This window comes from Microcaecilia unicolor, chromosome 5, assembly GCF_901765095.1.
Source record: "Microcaecilia unicolor chromosome 5, aMicUni1.1, whole genome shotgun sequence".
Taxonomy (NCBI): domain Eukaryota; kingdom Metazoa; phylum Chordata; class Amphibia; order Gymnophiona; family Siphonopidae; genus Microcaecilia; species Microcaecilia unicolor.
In genome coordinates, this window is record NC_044035.1 from 23,932,812 (window position 1) to 23,948,457 (window position 15,646).

Consider the following 15,646-nt stretch of genomic DNA (forward strand, 5'->3'; position numbering starts at 1 on the left):
AATTAAAATGTATACATGTAAATTTAGGGGGGGGGGGCACAGAAATGAGGGTGATGGGTGAATCGGGGCGTTCCTTTCAGTTGCATGTGTAATTATAGAATAAGGTGTGATCTGCACCTGGAGTGGAAGAGTAGCCTAATGGTTAGTGCAGTGGACTTTGATCCTGGGGAACTGAGTTCAATTCCTACTGCAGCTGCTTGAGACTCTGGGCAAGTCACTTAACCCTCCATTGCCCCTGGTACAAAATAAGTACCTGAATATATGTAAACTGCTTTGAATGTAGTTGCAAAAAATTCAGAAAGGTGGTATATCAAGTCCCATTTCCCTTTCCCTAGTTGAGATTCTACATGGAATGTTGCTGTTGCTACTATTTGAGCAGGGACTGTCTTTTTGTGTATGGTATACAGCGCTACGTATGCCTTGTAGCGCTATAGAAGTGATAAGTAGTAGTAGTAATGTAGAAGCCTGCCCTTGCAGATCAGCAATGCAGTACGTGCAGGACATCAGACTCAAAGAAACAGAAGCCTGTGCAGCCGCATTGCTGATCTGCAAGGGCAAGCTTCTACATGGAATGTTGCTAGTGGAGGAGTAGCCTAGTGGCTAGTGCAGTGGACTTTGATCCTGGGAAACTGAGTTCAATTCCCACTGCAGCTCCTTGTGACTCTAGTCAAGTCACCTAACCCTCCATTGCCCCTGGTACAAAATAAGCACCTGAATATATGTAAACCGCTTTAAATGTAGTTGCAAAAACCTCAGAAAGGCAGTATATCAAGTCCCATTTCCCTTTCCCTAATTTAAGCGCAAGCATTTGCATCATGTTTCCCTTGGTGTAAATGGCCTAAATGTAATCGTGGTTCCCCAACATAAACACTATTCTATAAACCACGCTTAACTTTAAGCTTGGTATTTTCGGCGCTGGCTGTAAGTAACGGTTCCATTTCAATTCGTTCTTAAGGTGTTGTATTTTAATTTCTTTTTGTTTTTACAATTTTTCAGTTTTATGCTCTTAGAAGGATTTCTATTTGTTATTTTGCTCTTATGGCTTTTAAATTGGCTTGTTTTGTGACTGTAGAAGGAAGGAAGCAAGCCTTGCTCTATCCCCCTCTAGGTAGGTGACATTCCTCTGATAAAGCTCTTTCTTGATGTACACCGAATATAGTTGTCACTGTATTTCTAATGATCTTATGTAGAACTCAAACACAATATTGAATTCAGTTGGAGCTGTTCCCTCATTCTGTTTGTCACCTTATTTGATGTTGCGATCTGTTCTTCTGTTAACTCAATATGCTCGGCTCTTATTCATGTCCTGCAAACATACATAATGGGAGATCATACATCATTAACATAAAGCTGCCAGGTTGTCCAGTACCAGGAGGGAGACTCGGCTGCGCCTGGTTTTCATCAAAAAGCAGCATGACATGATACTCCCCATTGAAATCAGTACAGCAGATCCCGTAATGCACTAGGATGAGAATGTCAGAAATCCAAGATTAACCTACAATCTCCTTCCTGAGACTGGATTACTTAGCAGCTTTGTAAACAGGAGCAGGGAACCAGCGGAGCCGACACCCCCTCAGCGGCGTGCACCCGGGGCAGACCGCCCCACCGCCCCCCCCCCCCCCTTCCTATGCCACTGCTTGGAGCCTATAACAAACCTGTAGTGCCATAACAGCAGTAACTGCCAGGACTCCCCCCAGCACCAACCCTGTCCATTGACGGTAGCACTGGCCCTAGAACAGGGTGGGCAACCATGGTCTTCGAGGGCCACAACCCAGTCAGGTTTTCAAGATTCCCACAATGAATATGTTTGAAATTGATTCCATTGTATGCAAATAGATCTCATGCCTATTCATTGGAAATCCTGAAAATCCAACTGGGTTATGGCCCTCGAGGACCATGGGTGCCCAACCCCTGCTCTAGAACTTTTGTTTTAAAGTTACCTTTCAGGATTCTTACTATGAAATCACTGGTACAGTGTTCTGGTTTCGTAAAGTGCTGCCCCACAGGGGTGGAATCCTGTCTGGCACTGGCATTTTTCATGTGATGTCTATGTAAATTTTTTTTTTGTTACATTTGTACCCCGTGCTTTCCCACTCATGGCAGGCTAAATGCGGCTTACATGGGGCAATGGAGGGTTAAGTGACTTGCCCAGAGTCACAAGGAGCTGCCTGTGCCTGAAGTGGGAATCGAACTCAGTTCCCCAGGACCAAAGTCCACCACCCTAACCACTAGGCCACTCCTCCACTTGTCTTTAGCATCTGGGTTGTTTCTCCAATATAGCATCCTTCGTTACATTTTTTACACTGAATGATGTATACCACATTGGAAGATGAGCATGTAAAGGATTCCTTTATGTTGAATATTTTTCCTTTGTGAATGACTGTGGGGTCCTGTGAAATGTTTTGGCATAGCTTGCAGCTGGATATATTGCAAGGATGTGTGCCATTCTCTTCTTTTTGAGTCTGTGTTGGGAGCTTACTTCTGATTAGCTTGTGTTTTAAGTTGGGTGGCTGTCGGAAGGCCAGCACTGGTGGGGATGGGAATATCTCTTTCAGTAATTCATCCTCCTGGAGTACTCGGGACTAAATACAAAAACTCCATCTGAAATATTCCTGAGTTTCCCCTTAAACCACAAGCCCATTTGGCTTCCACCAATTCCCACTTTCCTGAAACATCCACAGGTTAAATTTTAGCCTAGACTTCCTTTGAAACAGTAAGTTAAAATAAAATGTATCTATTCAGTTACCATCAGGGAAAGTAAGGGAAATGGGACTTGAATATACTGCCTTTCTGAGGTTTTTGCAACTACATTCAAAGTGGTTTACATATATTCAGGTACTTATTTTGTACCAGGGGCAATGGAGGGTTAAGTGACTGGCCCAGAGTGACAAGGAGCTGCAGTGGGAATCGAACCCACTTCCCCACGATCAAAGTCCACTGCACTAACCACTAGGCTACTCCTTCCAGTAGCAACATTCTATGTAGAAGCCTGCCCTTGCCGTGCAGGCTTCTGTACGTGCAGGACGTCAGACTCACAGAAACAGAAGCCTGCGCGGCCGCGTTGCTGATCTGCAAGGGCAGGCTTCTACATGGAATGCTGCTAGTGGAATAGCAACATTCCATATAGAATCTCACACAGTAGCAACAGAATCTCAATAGTAGCAACATTCCATCTAGAATTTCCAATAGTAGCAACATTCCATGTCAAATCTCAACTAGGGAAAGGGAAATGGGACTTGATATACCGCCTTTCTGGGGTTTTTGCAACTACATTCAAAGCGGTTTACATATATTCAGGTACTTATTTTTGTACCAGGAGCAATGGAGGGTTAAGTGACTTGCCTGGAGTCACAAGGAACTGTAGTGGGAATCGAACTCAGTTCTCCAGGATCAACGTCCACTGCACTAACCACTAGGCTACTCCTCCACTTGTTCTGGCTGTGCCCTGATTTCATTAAAAAAATGGCTCATGGAAAAGGGGGCGAGTCTGAAAGTTGCTACTTGTCGTTTTAGTAGAGTTGCGCCAACCTTTCAGATGTTAAAAGAGCACATCATCTCAGTGCTGCACTTGGAAAATGCTGATTAAAGGAAAGATGTTTAAAAGCCCAGTAACTGAGGAAGGAAAACAGAAAGTGTGCACAGTATCTTTTGGGAAGCAGTACTGAGTTTATGGATAGATTCAAAATGGGGAAAATCATAGGGCTGTTTTCAGAAGTCTAATCTTCAGTTTTATCTTGAGGATAAACATGAGCCAGGGTGATTTGTTTTGCAAATAGCTCCCTTTTATGTGCTGGAATATGTATGTATTTATGTTTGAGCAGATTTGATTGAAAATAAATCATATGAAAGCAATCCAACATGGGAAGCATCTTTATCATTACAATAATAAATCCTAAACAAAATTTTATTTTTGTTACATTTGTACCCTGCGCTTTCCCACTCATGGCAGGCTCAATGCTGCTTACATGGGGCAATGGAGGGTTAAGTGACTTGCCCAGAGTCACAAGGAGCTGCCTGTGCCTGAGGTGGGAATCGAGCTCAGTTCCCCAGGACCAGAGTCCACCACCCTAACCACTAGGCCACTCCTCCACTGTTGCTACTATTTGAGATTCTACATGGAATGTTGCTATTCCACTAGCAGAAGTCGGCCCTTGCAGATCACCAATGTGGCCGCGCAGGCTTCTGCTTCTGTGAGTCTGACGTCCCAAAACAGAAGCCTGCACAGCCTTCTACATGGAATGTTGCTAGTGGAATAGCAACATTGTAGAATCTCCAATAGTACCAACATTCTATGTAGAATCTCAAATAGTAGCAACATTCCATGTAGAATCTCCAATAGTATCTATTTGATTTTTGTTACATTTGTACCCTGTGCTTTCCCACTCATGGCAGGCTCAGTGTGGCTTACATGGGGCAATGGAGGGTTAAGTGACTTGCCCAGAGTCACAAGGAGCTGCCTGTGCCTGAGGTGGGAATCAAACTCAGTTCCCCAGGACCAAAGTCCACCACCCTAACCACTAGGCCACTCCTCCACTGTTGCTACTATTTGAGATTCTACATGGAATGTTGCTATTCCACTAGCAGAAGTCGGCCCTTGCAGATCACCAATGTGGCCGCGCAGGCTTCTGCTTCTGTGAGTCTGACGTCCCAAAACAGAAGCCTGCACAGCCTTCTACATGGAATGTTGCTAGTGGAATAGCAACATTGTAGAATCTCCAATAGTACCAACATTCTATGTAGAATCTCAAATAGTAGCAACATTCCATGTAGAATCTCCAATAGTATCTATTTGATTTTTGTTACATTTGTACCCTGTGCTTTCCCACTCATGGCAGGCTCAGTGTGGCTTACATGGGGCAATGGAGGGTTAAGTGACTTGCCCAGAGTCACAAGGAGCTGCCTGTGCCTGAGGTGGGAATCAAACTCAGTTCCCCAGGACCAAAGTCCACCACCCTAACCACTAGGCCATCCCTCCCTTCCCTCAAACAGTCTATCTAAGTGACTCCCTTCCTTCCCCCACCACAGTCTGAAGAAGTACAACCATATCTGGCAATAGAGGGCCTGGACTCTTATGACCCTCCAAGTCCAAATTTAAAAAAAAATACAAAAATAAAAAATATATATACAGTGCACTCCATTTAAGTGCATGTCAGATAAGCGCATGCTCTGTCTAACTGCATGCCATACTTCGGTCCCGTTTTTGGCACAATCAATTTCTATGGGGACAAACTTCGGTTTAGTGTACCACTGATAAGTGCAAGATTCGCTTATATGCATGGTTCAAGACCGCTCCTCTGCAGGAAAGACTCTGCATAAGCGCGCACATGGAATATGGAAGCCGATTGGCGCGTGACAACCAATGAGATTTCAAATTTACTGCCCCTTTAACTGCCACAGGCAGAATAAGCAAAAGAATGTTGTTAGAGTATACACCGGGGTCGTCGTCGTGGCGGAACTGTAAGACTTTAATACTGGCTAAACGAATAGAAGTTCGTAAAAAATTAGAAAACAAACAAAGTCAAGCATCTATTGCTAAAGAATATGGTGTCAATCCCAGTCAAATTTCACGTGTCTTGAAGCAGAAAGACCAGCTTCTGGAAGACTGGCAAAACAATACAAATCCACAACGGAAACGAAAACGGGCGGGAAAAGCTGAGGAGGTAGAAGATGCTCTTCTTCGGTGGTTTTCTTGAGTTAGGAGCAGAAAGTTTCCTGTCAGTGGTCCACTGCTTATGGAGAAAGCTAACCAGCTAGCTGAAAATCTTGGACTAACTGAATTCAAAGCCACTGTTGGATGGTTGGAAAGATGGAAGGAAAGGAACAGCATAAAATTCAAGAAACAGCATGGTGAGAAACAAGACGCTGATGACTTTGGTGCTGAAAATTGGGTTGTTTCAGTTCTTCCTACCATCTTGAACGAGTTTGCACCTTGTGACATTTTCAATGCTGATGAAAACGGTCTCTACTGGCGAGCGATTCCTGATGGAACACTTGCATTCAAACATGCCGAAACTACTGGAGGTAAAACGTCGAAGGACCGACTGACAATCCTCCTTTGCTGCAGTATGGATGGGAGTGAGAAGTTGGAACCCCTCATCATTGGAAAGAGCAAACAGCCCCATTGCTTTAAGAAAGTTAAGTGACTTCCTGTGTCATATGAGGCTAACGCAAATTCATGGATGACTGGGAAAATTTGGAAGCAGTGACTAAAGAAATTAGACGCTAGAATGTGGGCACAAAAGCGTCAGATTTTGCTGCTTTGTGATAATTGTGCTGCACACAGGGATGATGTCAGGCTGTCTGACATCAAGGTGGTCTTCTTGCCACCAAACACTACCTCTCTGATCCAACCTATGGATCAGGGCATAATAGCCAATTTCAAACAACATTATCGGGCTCTTGTGTTACGTCGTCTGATGAGCGTTATGGATGACCAGACTGGCAAGGATAAACGTGCTTTTGAACTGGCTCGTAATCTATCACTGTTGGATTCCTTATATATGCAGAAAGAAGCCTGGAATCATGTTACACTGGCAACCATTGTGAACTGCTACAAGCGGGCAAGCTTTGTTAAGGATGCGGAGGGGAATGCAGCTGTTGCAAATGTGTCAGATGAAGAGGTTACTGACATCCAAGCTGGTGTTACTGAAGAGGAGTTCCATCGCTATGTAGCTGTTGATTACGATCTACAAACAGCTGAAGACAGCACTGATGTCGAGATATGCGCCTACACGCAGGCAACAATGGCTGATGATGGAACAGATGAAGAAATGAGCAGCGAGGCACATGCTGACGAAATTCAACAACCTCCTCCTGTCACTTTTGCAAGAGCGCTGGAGAGTCTCAACACCGTGTGGGCCTATCTGGAAGCCACTGGATGTCAGTGCTATGACAGTTTTTACTGTCTGGCAGACGTAGTCTATGGAACTCACCGACCCAAGAGTGTACAGAGGACTATAACTGATTACTTCAAGTAAGCCTAATGTCAGTACTGTACATATGTTTATCAGATGTCAAGCTTCTTTGGGTCACAACTGTTAAGTGCACGCTGTGGTTAACTGCATGCATTTCTTTGGTCCCAGACCCTTGCACTTAAGCGGATTGCACTGTATATATAAAATCTCGAAAACCCCTCCCTCATCCCTAGTTAAAGGAACTTCTAATGCAGCTAGCTTATGAAATGTATATAAAATATTTATAGACCAACTATCCAGAGGTCTAGGCATTGTGCAATGAAACCATACATAAAATAAACACAAGATAGTTAAAGCATTACATAACATAAAGCATATAATTGTAGCAGTTCAGTTTCAAATTTTTCACCAGGGTACAGTTCTCAATCGTCAAATGTCTGGCTAAACAATAGTCTCATCCGGCAATTTGTTCCAATCAAAAGGCCCAGCTAGGGTCAAAGACTTCTTACGTGTCTCTGTCGATATAATTTATCCTTGCAATCCTTATGAGCCATGCTTATATCCCTTGCAGGAAGCCTGTCTAGTCTGAGTCGTCTTGGTCTGAGGTACAACAGACTCTCAGCGATACCCAAATCCTTATCCAAATGCACTGAGCTGGATGAGCTGAATCTGGAGAACAACAACATTTCCACGTTACCAGAGGTGAGAGATTAAAGAGGCCAGACAGTACTGATGGTCACTCCTAGACTTTTGTAGGCTCCTTTGGCCTTTCAAGTCTTCGGGTTGGCAGCACCTTCTGTGGCCAGAAAGACCCACACGCCAAAGATTATTTCTGTTACTGTGTCTGCAGCTGACACCATTGCAACTGTGAACTTCTTGTAGTCACTTTCTGAATATTTGTTCATTGAGGGATAGTTTTTCCATAACTGTAACCCTAGCAGTCTGGAGAACGGGTCACCATATTGAAAATAAAATTTAAAAAAAGTTAAAAATAAAATTTTCATACGCTTTATCACCAGATTCTATACTCCTGCCATGCTTACCACGCGTACAGTGTTAGAGCACCGGCCTGGCAACCATGTGTACGTTTTTAGTTCTCTTTTAGTATTTCTTAAGGCATCTGAAAAGTACAGACTTGTTGGTACAGTCCATCTGTCCATTTTTAGAACTGTTCATTGATCCATTTCACTCCCGGTCATTCACCATAACTTCTCTTGTATATTGTAAAGCGACAGTATTCTCTTCTGCTTCAAGCAAAACTCAGATTTGTGGTGACTAAGGACAGCCCTTGTTTTCTATTTTAGAAGCAAGAAAAGACAATCCTTCCTTTTTTTAAATGGGCTTTTGTCATTAGGTTTCCCTTCTTCCTTTTCCTCTGCCATTGCCTTGTCCATCAAGTGCTTTTAAACTGGTTTAGGCAGGATGGAAAGAAGAGGGAGCTAGGAATTGTATCGGTCATTTTCTTGAAGTTTAGTCTTGAATAAGAACCGTGTGTCTTAGTTTGTATCCACTGATCTGTACCATGTGGCATGTAGTGCATAGAGGTAAGTGATGTGGAAGAAAATGAGTCATAATTGGATCAAACTGAGAGTGTTGATATGGGCCATGCTTAGGTTTCTTCTTCCCCTAAAACACTTTTTATTTCTGCAGGGATTATTGTCCAGCCTTATGAACCTGACCAGCTTAACACTGGCAAGGAACTGCTTCCTGTCCTATCCTGTGGGCGGGCCATCACAGTTCTCCACCATCTACTCTCTCAACATGGAACACAACCGGATCAATAAAATCCCTTTCGGCATTTTCTCCAGAGCCAAAGCAATAAGTAAGCTGAATATGAAGGTAAGGGAGAGCTGCACCGGGTTTTTTGTTTTGTTAGCTTTAAAAATCGTTCTGAGTTATTCTTTCTACGTACGTCCAAAATGAAATTAGCATCCAGGCCATGCAGTAGCCGGGCGGTAACTCAGAATTGGCACTTGTTGGGCAAACACAAGCGCGTACGCGGCTTAGTGAAAGGACCCCTAGATGATTGTGGGAGACTGATTTCAGAGCCTAAATTGGAATTAAATAAGACAAAGTTAAAAAGTATAAAATGACAAAAGTAGTTTTTTGTAAGTAAAAACACTATCAGATCCAACAATAAAAGGAACAGTCTTTCTTTCAGGCAAAACAATATACCGTATTTTTCGGACTATAAGACGCACCGGACCATAAGACGCACCTAGGTTTTAGAGGAGGGAAATAGGAAAAAAAAAATTTCCTTTTTCCCTCCTCTAAAACCTAGGTGCTCCGGTGCGTCTTGTCCGAGTTCGGGATTGCCCTCCCCCCGGCCCTGTCACCATTTCTCCCTACTCACGTCACGCGATCTTCCCTGGTGGTCTAGTGACGTCGGGGCAGGAAAGAGCCCCCTCTTTCCTGCCCAGCGCGCTGCTCTCCATCCTCCTGTATGCTGCCTGACGGTCTCGGCGAGATTCAAAATGGCCGCCGAGAATTGACGTCTCGGCGGCCATTTTGAATCTCGCCGAGACCGTCAGGCTGCATACAGGAGGACGGAGAGCAGCGCGGGGCAGGAAAGAGGGGGCTCTTTCCTGCCCCGACGTCACTAGACCACCAGGGAAGATCGCGTGACGTGAGTAGGGAGAAGTGGTGACAGGGCCGGGGGGAGGGCGATCCCCAACTCGGGGGGAGGGAGGGCGATCCCGCACTCGGGGGGAGGGCGGGAGGGAGGGAAATCGCTACCTTCAGACTATAAGACTCACCCCCCTTTTTCCTCCCAAATTTGGGGGGAAAAAAGTGCGTCTTATAGTCCGAAAAATACGGTACTGAGTAAAATACTGGTGGTTGTTCAGAGTTCTTGGACTCCGAGGGCCCTGTTTACTAAGGCGTGTTTAACGCGTCTACAATTAGCACGCAGCTAACCTTGTAGGCGCCTATAGGGATAGTGTAGGTGCCTACACGGTTAACGTGTGTACATGGTTAACGCACGTTAAGAACGTTAACGCGCCTATAACGAGGCTTAGAAGACAGGGCCCCCGAGTCCTTTACATCTTCTGCTGGTTCTCACTGGGGTGTCTTCTTTCTTTCTCTCTCTCTCTCTCTCTGTCTCTGTCTTACATATTTGCCATGCAAAGTGTGCAGCTGGCTACACAGACTAAGATGGCCTGTAGAGAGCAGGAGGAAAGTCCAGAAGATGGGAAGCCTGTGTACCAGGAGAGAGGCAAACCTCTATTAGATGTGAGGAAAGAAAGCAGACTTGGCTCAAGGCAGTAGGAGGGACTGGACACTGGGGTACATCCCTGATCTAACCCTGAGGGCTCAAGTACTGTGTATGTGGAGAGAGACCTCCCAAGTCAGTGTCACTTACACTCATGTGGAGGAGAGCAAGTGTGTCCCTAAAAGGAGATTGTAGTAACGAGTAAAAGGTAATGGTATTTGATATATTGCCTTTCTCTGGTACAATCAAAGCAGTTTATATTTATTATATATTTTTAAAGTCCAAAGCAGAAACAGAAGTTGAGGACTTGATATGAACATCAGTGACATATCTGAAGGGTCATCTGTGCTGAGTCCCAATTGTTGGATGCTTGGCAATGGCTCCAGAAATGTGAAGGTGGCTCCTCCTGTCCCCTGTCGAAAAGGGATACATCACCTATACAGGTGCTGACATAGTAACATAGTAAATGACGACAGATAAAGACTTGAACGGTCCATCCAGTCTGCCCAACAAGATAAACTCATTTTACATGGTATGTGATACTTTATATGTATACCCGAGTTTGATTTGTCCCAGTCTTTCTCAGGGCACAGACAGTAGAAGTCTGCCCAGCACTGTTCTTGTACTAAGTTCTGAAGCTAACGTCGAAGCCCCTTAAAATTTACACTCCAGCCCTTTCATATCTATTCAGTCACGATCAGGGCACAGACCATAGAAGTCCGCCCTGAACCGGTTTTATTCTCCAAATACTGGTGTCGCAACCCAATCTCTGCTAAGATTCCATAGATCCATTCCTTCTAAACAGGATTCCTTTGTGTTTAACCCATGCATGTTTGAATTCCGTTACCATTTTCATCTCCACCACCTCCCGCGGGAGGGCATTCCACATATCCACTACCCTCTCCGTGGAAAAAATACTTCCTGACATTACTCCTGAGTCTGCCCCCTTCAATCTCAATTCATGTCCTCTAGTTCTACCGCCTTCCCGTCTCCGGAAAAGGTTTGTTTGCGGATTAATACCTTTCAAATATTTGAACGTCTGTATCATGTCACCCCTGTTGCTCCTTTCCTCCAAGGTATACATGTTCAGGTCAGCAAGTCTCTCCTCGTACGGTTTGCAATGAGGAGAGACTTAAGAGCAGAGACTCCAGAATGTTCCTCAGGAGGGGAAGACATCTTGAATACTGCCAGCAATACTTGGGAATGATATATGGTTATAAACAAGACTCCCATCGTGATTGGCTGCCTATGTGGTTGGCATGGTAGAGACTTGACAACCAATGTCAGCTCTGGCCACCTTGTTGGGTAGACAGGATGGACCGTGCGGGTCTTTATCTGCTGTCATTTACTGTTACTTTGCGTTACTGTGATTTAAACGAGACACTAGTACAATATCAGATGAGAATTTGGTTCAGCAGGGTCAGGCCTTTTACATTAACAGGGACAGCCATCAAACATATAAATGACAAGTGACCGACTCACCCGCAAATGCGCAGTAGAGACTTCCCTCTCTGTCCCGCCCTCGCGTCAAGACGTGATGACGTCAGAGGGCAGAACAGAGAGGGAAACGGACGCTGATGCTGCCGCTTGGAGATGAAGGAACATCGCCGGTGCACCAACCTCCACCCCCCATCCCCGATGTCATCGCCACTGCCGCTTCCGCCCCCCTCCGCATCGGGCCCCCTGCACTGACATGACAGCGCCTCTCGCCTCCGTGTGGAAGCGCTGCAGGCAGCAGCAGAGCAATCTGCTGCTCCCTGCAGCACTTTCACACGGAGGTGAGAGGCGCTCTCATGTCAGTGCAGGGGGCCCGGCATGGAGGGGGGAGGGAGTGGCGGCGAGGAGGGTGGCTGGACATGGGGGGAGAGCAGGGGGGGGAGAGAGGAGGGTTGCTGGACATGGGGGAAAGCCAGGGGATATAGGAGGGCTGCTGGTCATGGGGGGGAGGGCAGGGGAGAGAGCAGGGTTGGTGGACGGGGGGGGGGGGGAGGCCAAGGGAAAGAGGAGGGTTGCTGGATATGGGGGGAGGGCAGGGGAGAGAGGATGGTTGGTGGACAGGGGGAGGCTAGGGGATACAGGAGGGCTGCTGGACATGGGGGAGAGGGCAGGAGAGAGGCCAGGGCTGCTGGACATGGATTGGGGGAAGGGAGGGCAGGGGAGAGAGGAGGTTTGCTGGACATGGATGGATGGAGGTGAGAATTATTACATTTTGCAAAACACAAATCCCGCCCGTTTTAACGGGCTTAACGGCTAGTGTAGTTATAGGACAACAGACTGGTAACTTTTGTCAAATAAGTAAAGATGAGCAGGTCAGATTAAAGGGTCCTCTGCCTCTGCACCCACTTTTGCCTACCCATGTACTAATTCCTTGTACGGTTGCAGATTTTATCTCTTGTGTGGTCAGAAAACTGGTTTAGAACACAGCTCCACTAAAGTGAAACAAAGTGATCCCCTCCTCCTCATAGTTTCTAGCTGTATCCGGTAATCAACAGTTTTGACATTTTATGGTTAATTGATGGTTTTCTCTGTGCTTACACCCACCGCTTTTACCAGGGATGCTGTTTTGCTGGCTTCTCCGTATGATAGTACGGTCAGTTCTTCAGCATAATTGTTTCTCCCACACTGTGCTTGCTTGAGCTAAATGAAAAATAGCCCACCGCCTTTTAAAAAGAAAAGCTATAAGATTCTGGAATTGCATTTACATGAAATGCACCTTTTCGCTAAAGCAATAATGAATCTCAAGTTCTGAGCAGGTTGTGCTGTTACCCTCTGTCTGAATAGGTGAATATCAGGATATTGGCATTTCACGACAGTTGTTAAACAGGAGCAAGACCTCAGGCAACCTGAAGTTTATCTAGTGTCATAAAGCAGCAGGGAAAGCTAACCATATGCTCTGTTGCATAAGCAGAGGTGTGATCAGCTGGAAGACATTGATATATGTGATGAGTAAGATTCCAGCCTGTGTATATGTTCTTGGAAGTCTGCAACATTTTAGAACAAGATTCCACCTAGTTGCAGAATTAGGGTCTCTACAATATAAACAGCTTTCACAGTTTTGCATTGCTGCTCAATAGAAATACAAAGAGGCCTTTTTACCAGGGGCGTAGCCAGACTTCAGCTGGAGGGGGGTCCAGAGCCCGAGGTGAGGGGGCACAGTTTAGCCCTCCCACGCTGCCGCCGACCCCCCCTCCCGCCGCCACCACCAACAACAACTTTGACCTCCCCTGCCGACGACCCTCTCGACCTCCCCTCTTTCCGCCAACCCTCCCCCGCTGTCGCCGTCGCCTACCTTTGCTGGCGGGGACCCCAACCCTCGCCAGCTGAGGTCCTCTTCTTCCTTCGTTCTGTTTCTGAGTCTGACGTGACGTCAGACTCAGAAACAGAACGAAGGAAGAAGAAGACCTCGGCTGGCGGGGGTTGGGGTCCCCCGCCAGCAAAGGTAGGAGACGGTGACGGCAGGTGGCAGCGGGAGGGGGTTGAGAGGGTCATCGGCAGGGGGTCCAGGGCCAAATCTATGGGGGCCCAGGCCCCCGTGGCCCCACGTAGCTACGCCTCTGCTTTTTACTAAGCTGCGACAGGGCTAACGCATAGGTAGCTCATGCCAAATCAGCACTACTGCCGGGGTAGTGCAGGAACTCGGTGGTAATTCCAACGTTGGCACACGCTAGTTCCCGTGGTAGCAAATAATTTTCTATCATGAGGGGCTTCCCCAGCGGTAATTGGCATTGTGGCCACATTGGCGCGTGTTGCATGATTACTGCGCAAGTAGCGCACGAGCTCTTACTGTTAGGTCAATAGCCAATAGGTCAATGGCGGTAAATAGCCACGTGCTACTTTTAATTTTAGCACATGGCCATTTACTGCCCCATTTTTTTTTAAAAAGCCCTTTTTTCCAGCCGCAGTAAAAAAAATGGCCCAGCACACGCCAAAAACATGTGCCCACACTACCGCAGGCCACTTTTAACCGCTACTTAGTAAAAGGGCCTCAAAGTTTGCAGTCTCATTTTCTTGAAGCAACATCCTTTGGCAGCTTGAAATTCACCCATCTAGGTAAAGTTTTGGTGCTAAATTTGAATATTTCATGTTTGAGGCTTTCACTTTTCAGCATTTTGCTTAGGAGTGGAGGAGTGGCCTAGCGGTTAGGGTGGTGGACTTTGGTCCTGAGGAACTGAGTTTGATTCCCACTTCAGGCACAGGCAGCTCCTTGTGACTCTGGGCAAGTCACTTAACCCTCCATTGCCCCATGTAAGCCGCATTGAGCCTGCCATGAGTGGGAAAGCGCAGGGTACAAATGTAACAAAAATAAATAGATACTATTGGAGATTCTACATGGAATGTTGCTACTATTGGAGATTCTACGTGGAATGTTGCTACTATTGGAGATTCTACATGGAATGTTGCTATTCCACTAGCAACATTCCATGTAGAAGGCTGCGCAGGCTTCTGTTTCTGTGAGTCTGACGTCCTGCACGTACGTGTAGGACGTCAGACTCACAGAAGCAGAAGCCTGCGCGGCCACATTGGTGATCTTCAAGGGCCGACTTCTACATGGAATGTTCCATGTAGAATCTCAAATAGTAGCAACAGTGGAGGAGTGGCCTAGTGGATAGGGTGGTGGACTTTGGTTCTGGGGAACTGAGGAACTGAGTCCGATTCCCACTTCAGGCACAGGCAGCTCCTTGTGACTCTGGGCAAGTCACTTAACCCTCCATTGCCCCATGTAAGCCGCATTGAGCCTGTCATGAGTGGGAAAGCGCGGGGTACAAATGTAACAAAAATAAAATATACTCTAGTGGATCCTCTTCTACTTCTATCCCACTATCAGTTGGTGTACCTCAGGGATCTGTCCTGGGACCTCTTCTTTTCTCCATCTATACTTCTTCCCTTGGTACTCTGATCTCATCCCATGGTTTTCAGTATCATCTTTACGCTGATGACTCCCAGATCTACCTCTCCACACCAGAAATCTCAGCCAAAGTATCAGCCTGCCTGTCTGACATTTCTGCCTGAATGTCTCAGCACCATCTGAAACTAAACATGGCCAAGACTGAGCTTCTTATCTTTCCCCCTATACTAACCTCTCCTCTTCCCCCATTCTCTATTTCTGTGGATAACACTCTCATCCTTCCTGTCTCATCAGCTCGTAAGCTTGGGGTCATCTTCGACTCCTCCCTCTCCTTCTCTGCACATATTCAGCAGTCTGCTAAAACCTGTCGTTTCTTTCTCTATAATATCAGCAAAATTCGCCCTTTCCTTTCTGAGCACACTACCAGAACCCTCATCCACATTCTTATCACATCTCGCTTAGACTATTGCAACTTGCTTCTCACAGGTCTCCCACTTACCCATCTCTCTCCTCTTCAATCTGTTCAAAATTCTGCTGTACGACTAATATTCCGCCAGTGTCGTTATGCTCATATTAGCCCTCTCCTCAAGTCACTTCACTGGCTTCCTATCCGTTTCCGCATACAGTTCAAACTCCTCTTATTGACCTATAAGTGCATTCACTCCAGCTCCTCAG

At 46.1% G+C, this 15,646-nt stretch overlaps 1 protein-coding gene across 2 annotated transcripts in view; it reads left to right on the top strand.

The window, feature by feature from the left end:
- LOC115469959 (leucine-rich repeat protein SHOC-2) overlaps nucleotides 1-15,646 on the top strand; it is a 176,597-nt gene that overhangs the window by 144,261 nt on the left and 16,690 nt on the right. For both annotated transcript variants that reach the window (XM_030202759.1, XM_030202760.1), the window contains exons 3-4: nucleotides 7,486-7,616; nucleotides 8,565-8,753. In XM_030202759.1, the coding sequence (XP_030058619.1) occupies nucleotides 7,486-7,616; nucleotides 8,565-8,753 (320 nt within the window). The remainder of the gene's footprint in view (nucleotides 1-7,485; nucleotides 7,617-8,564; nucleotides 8,754-15,646) is intronic.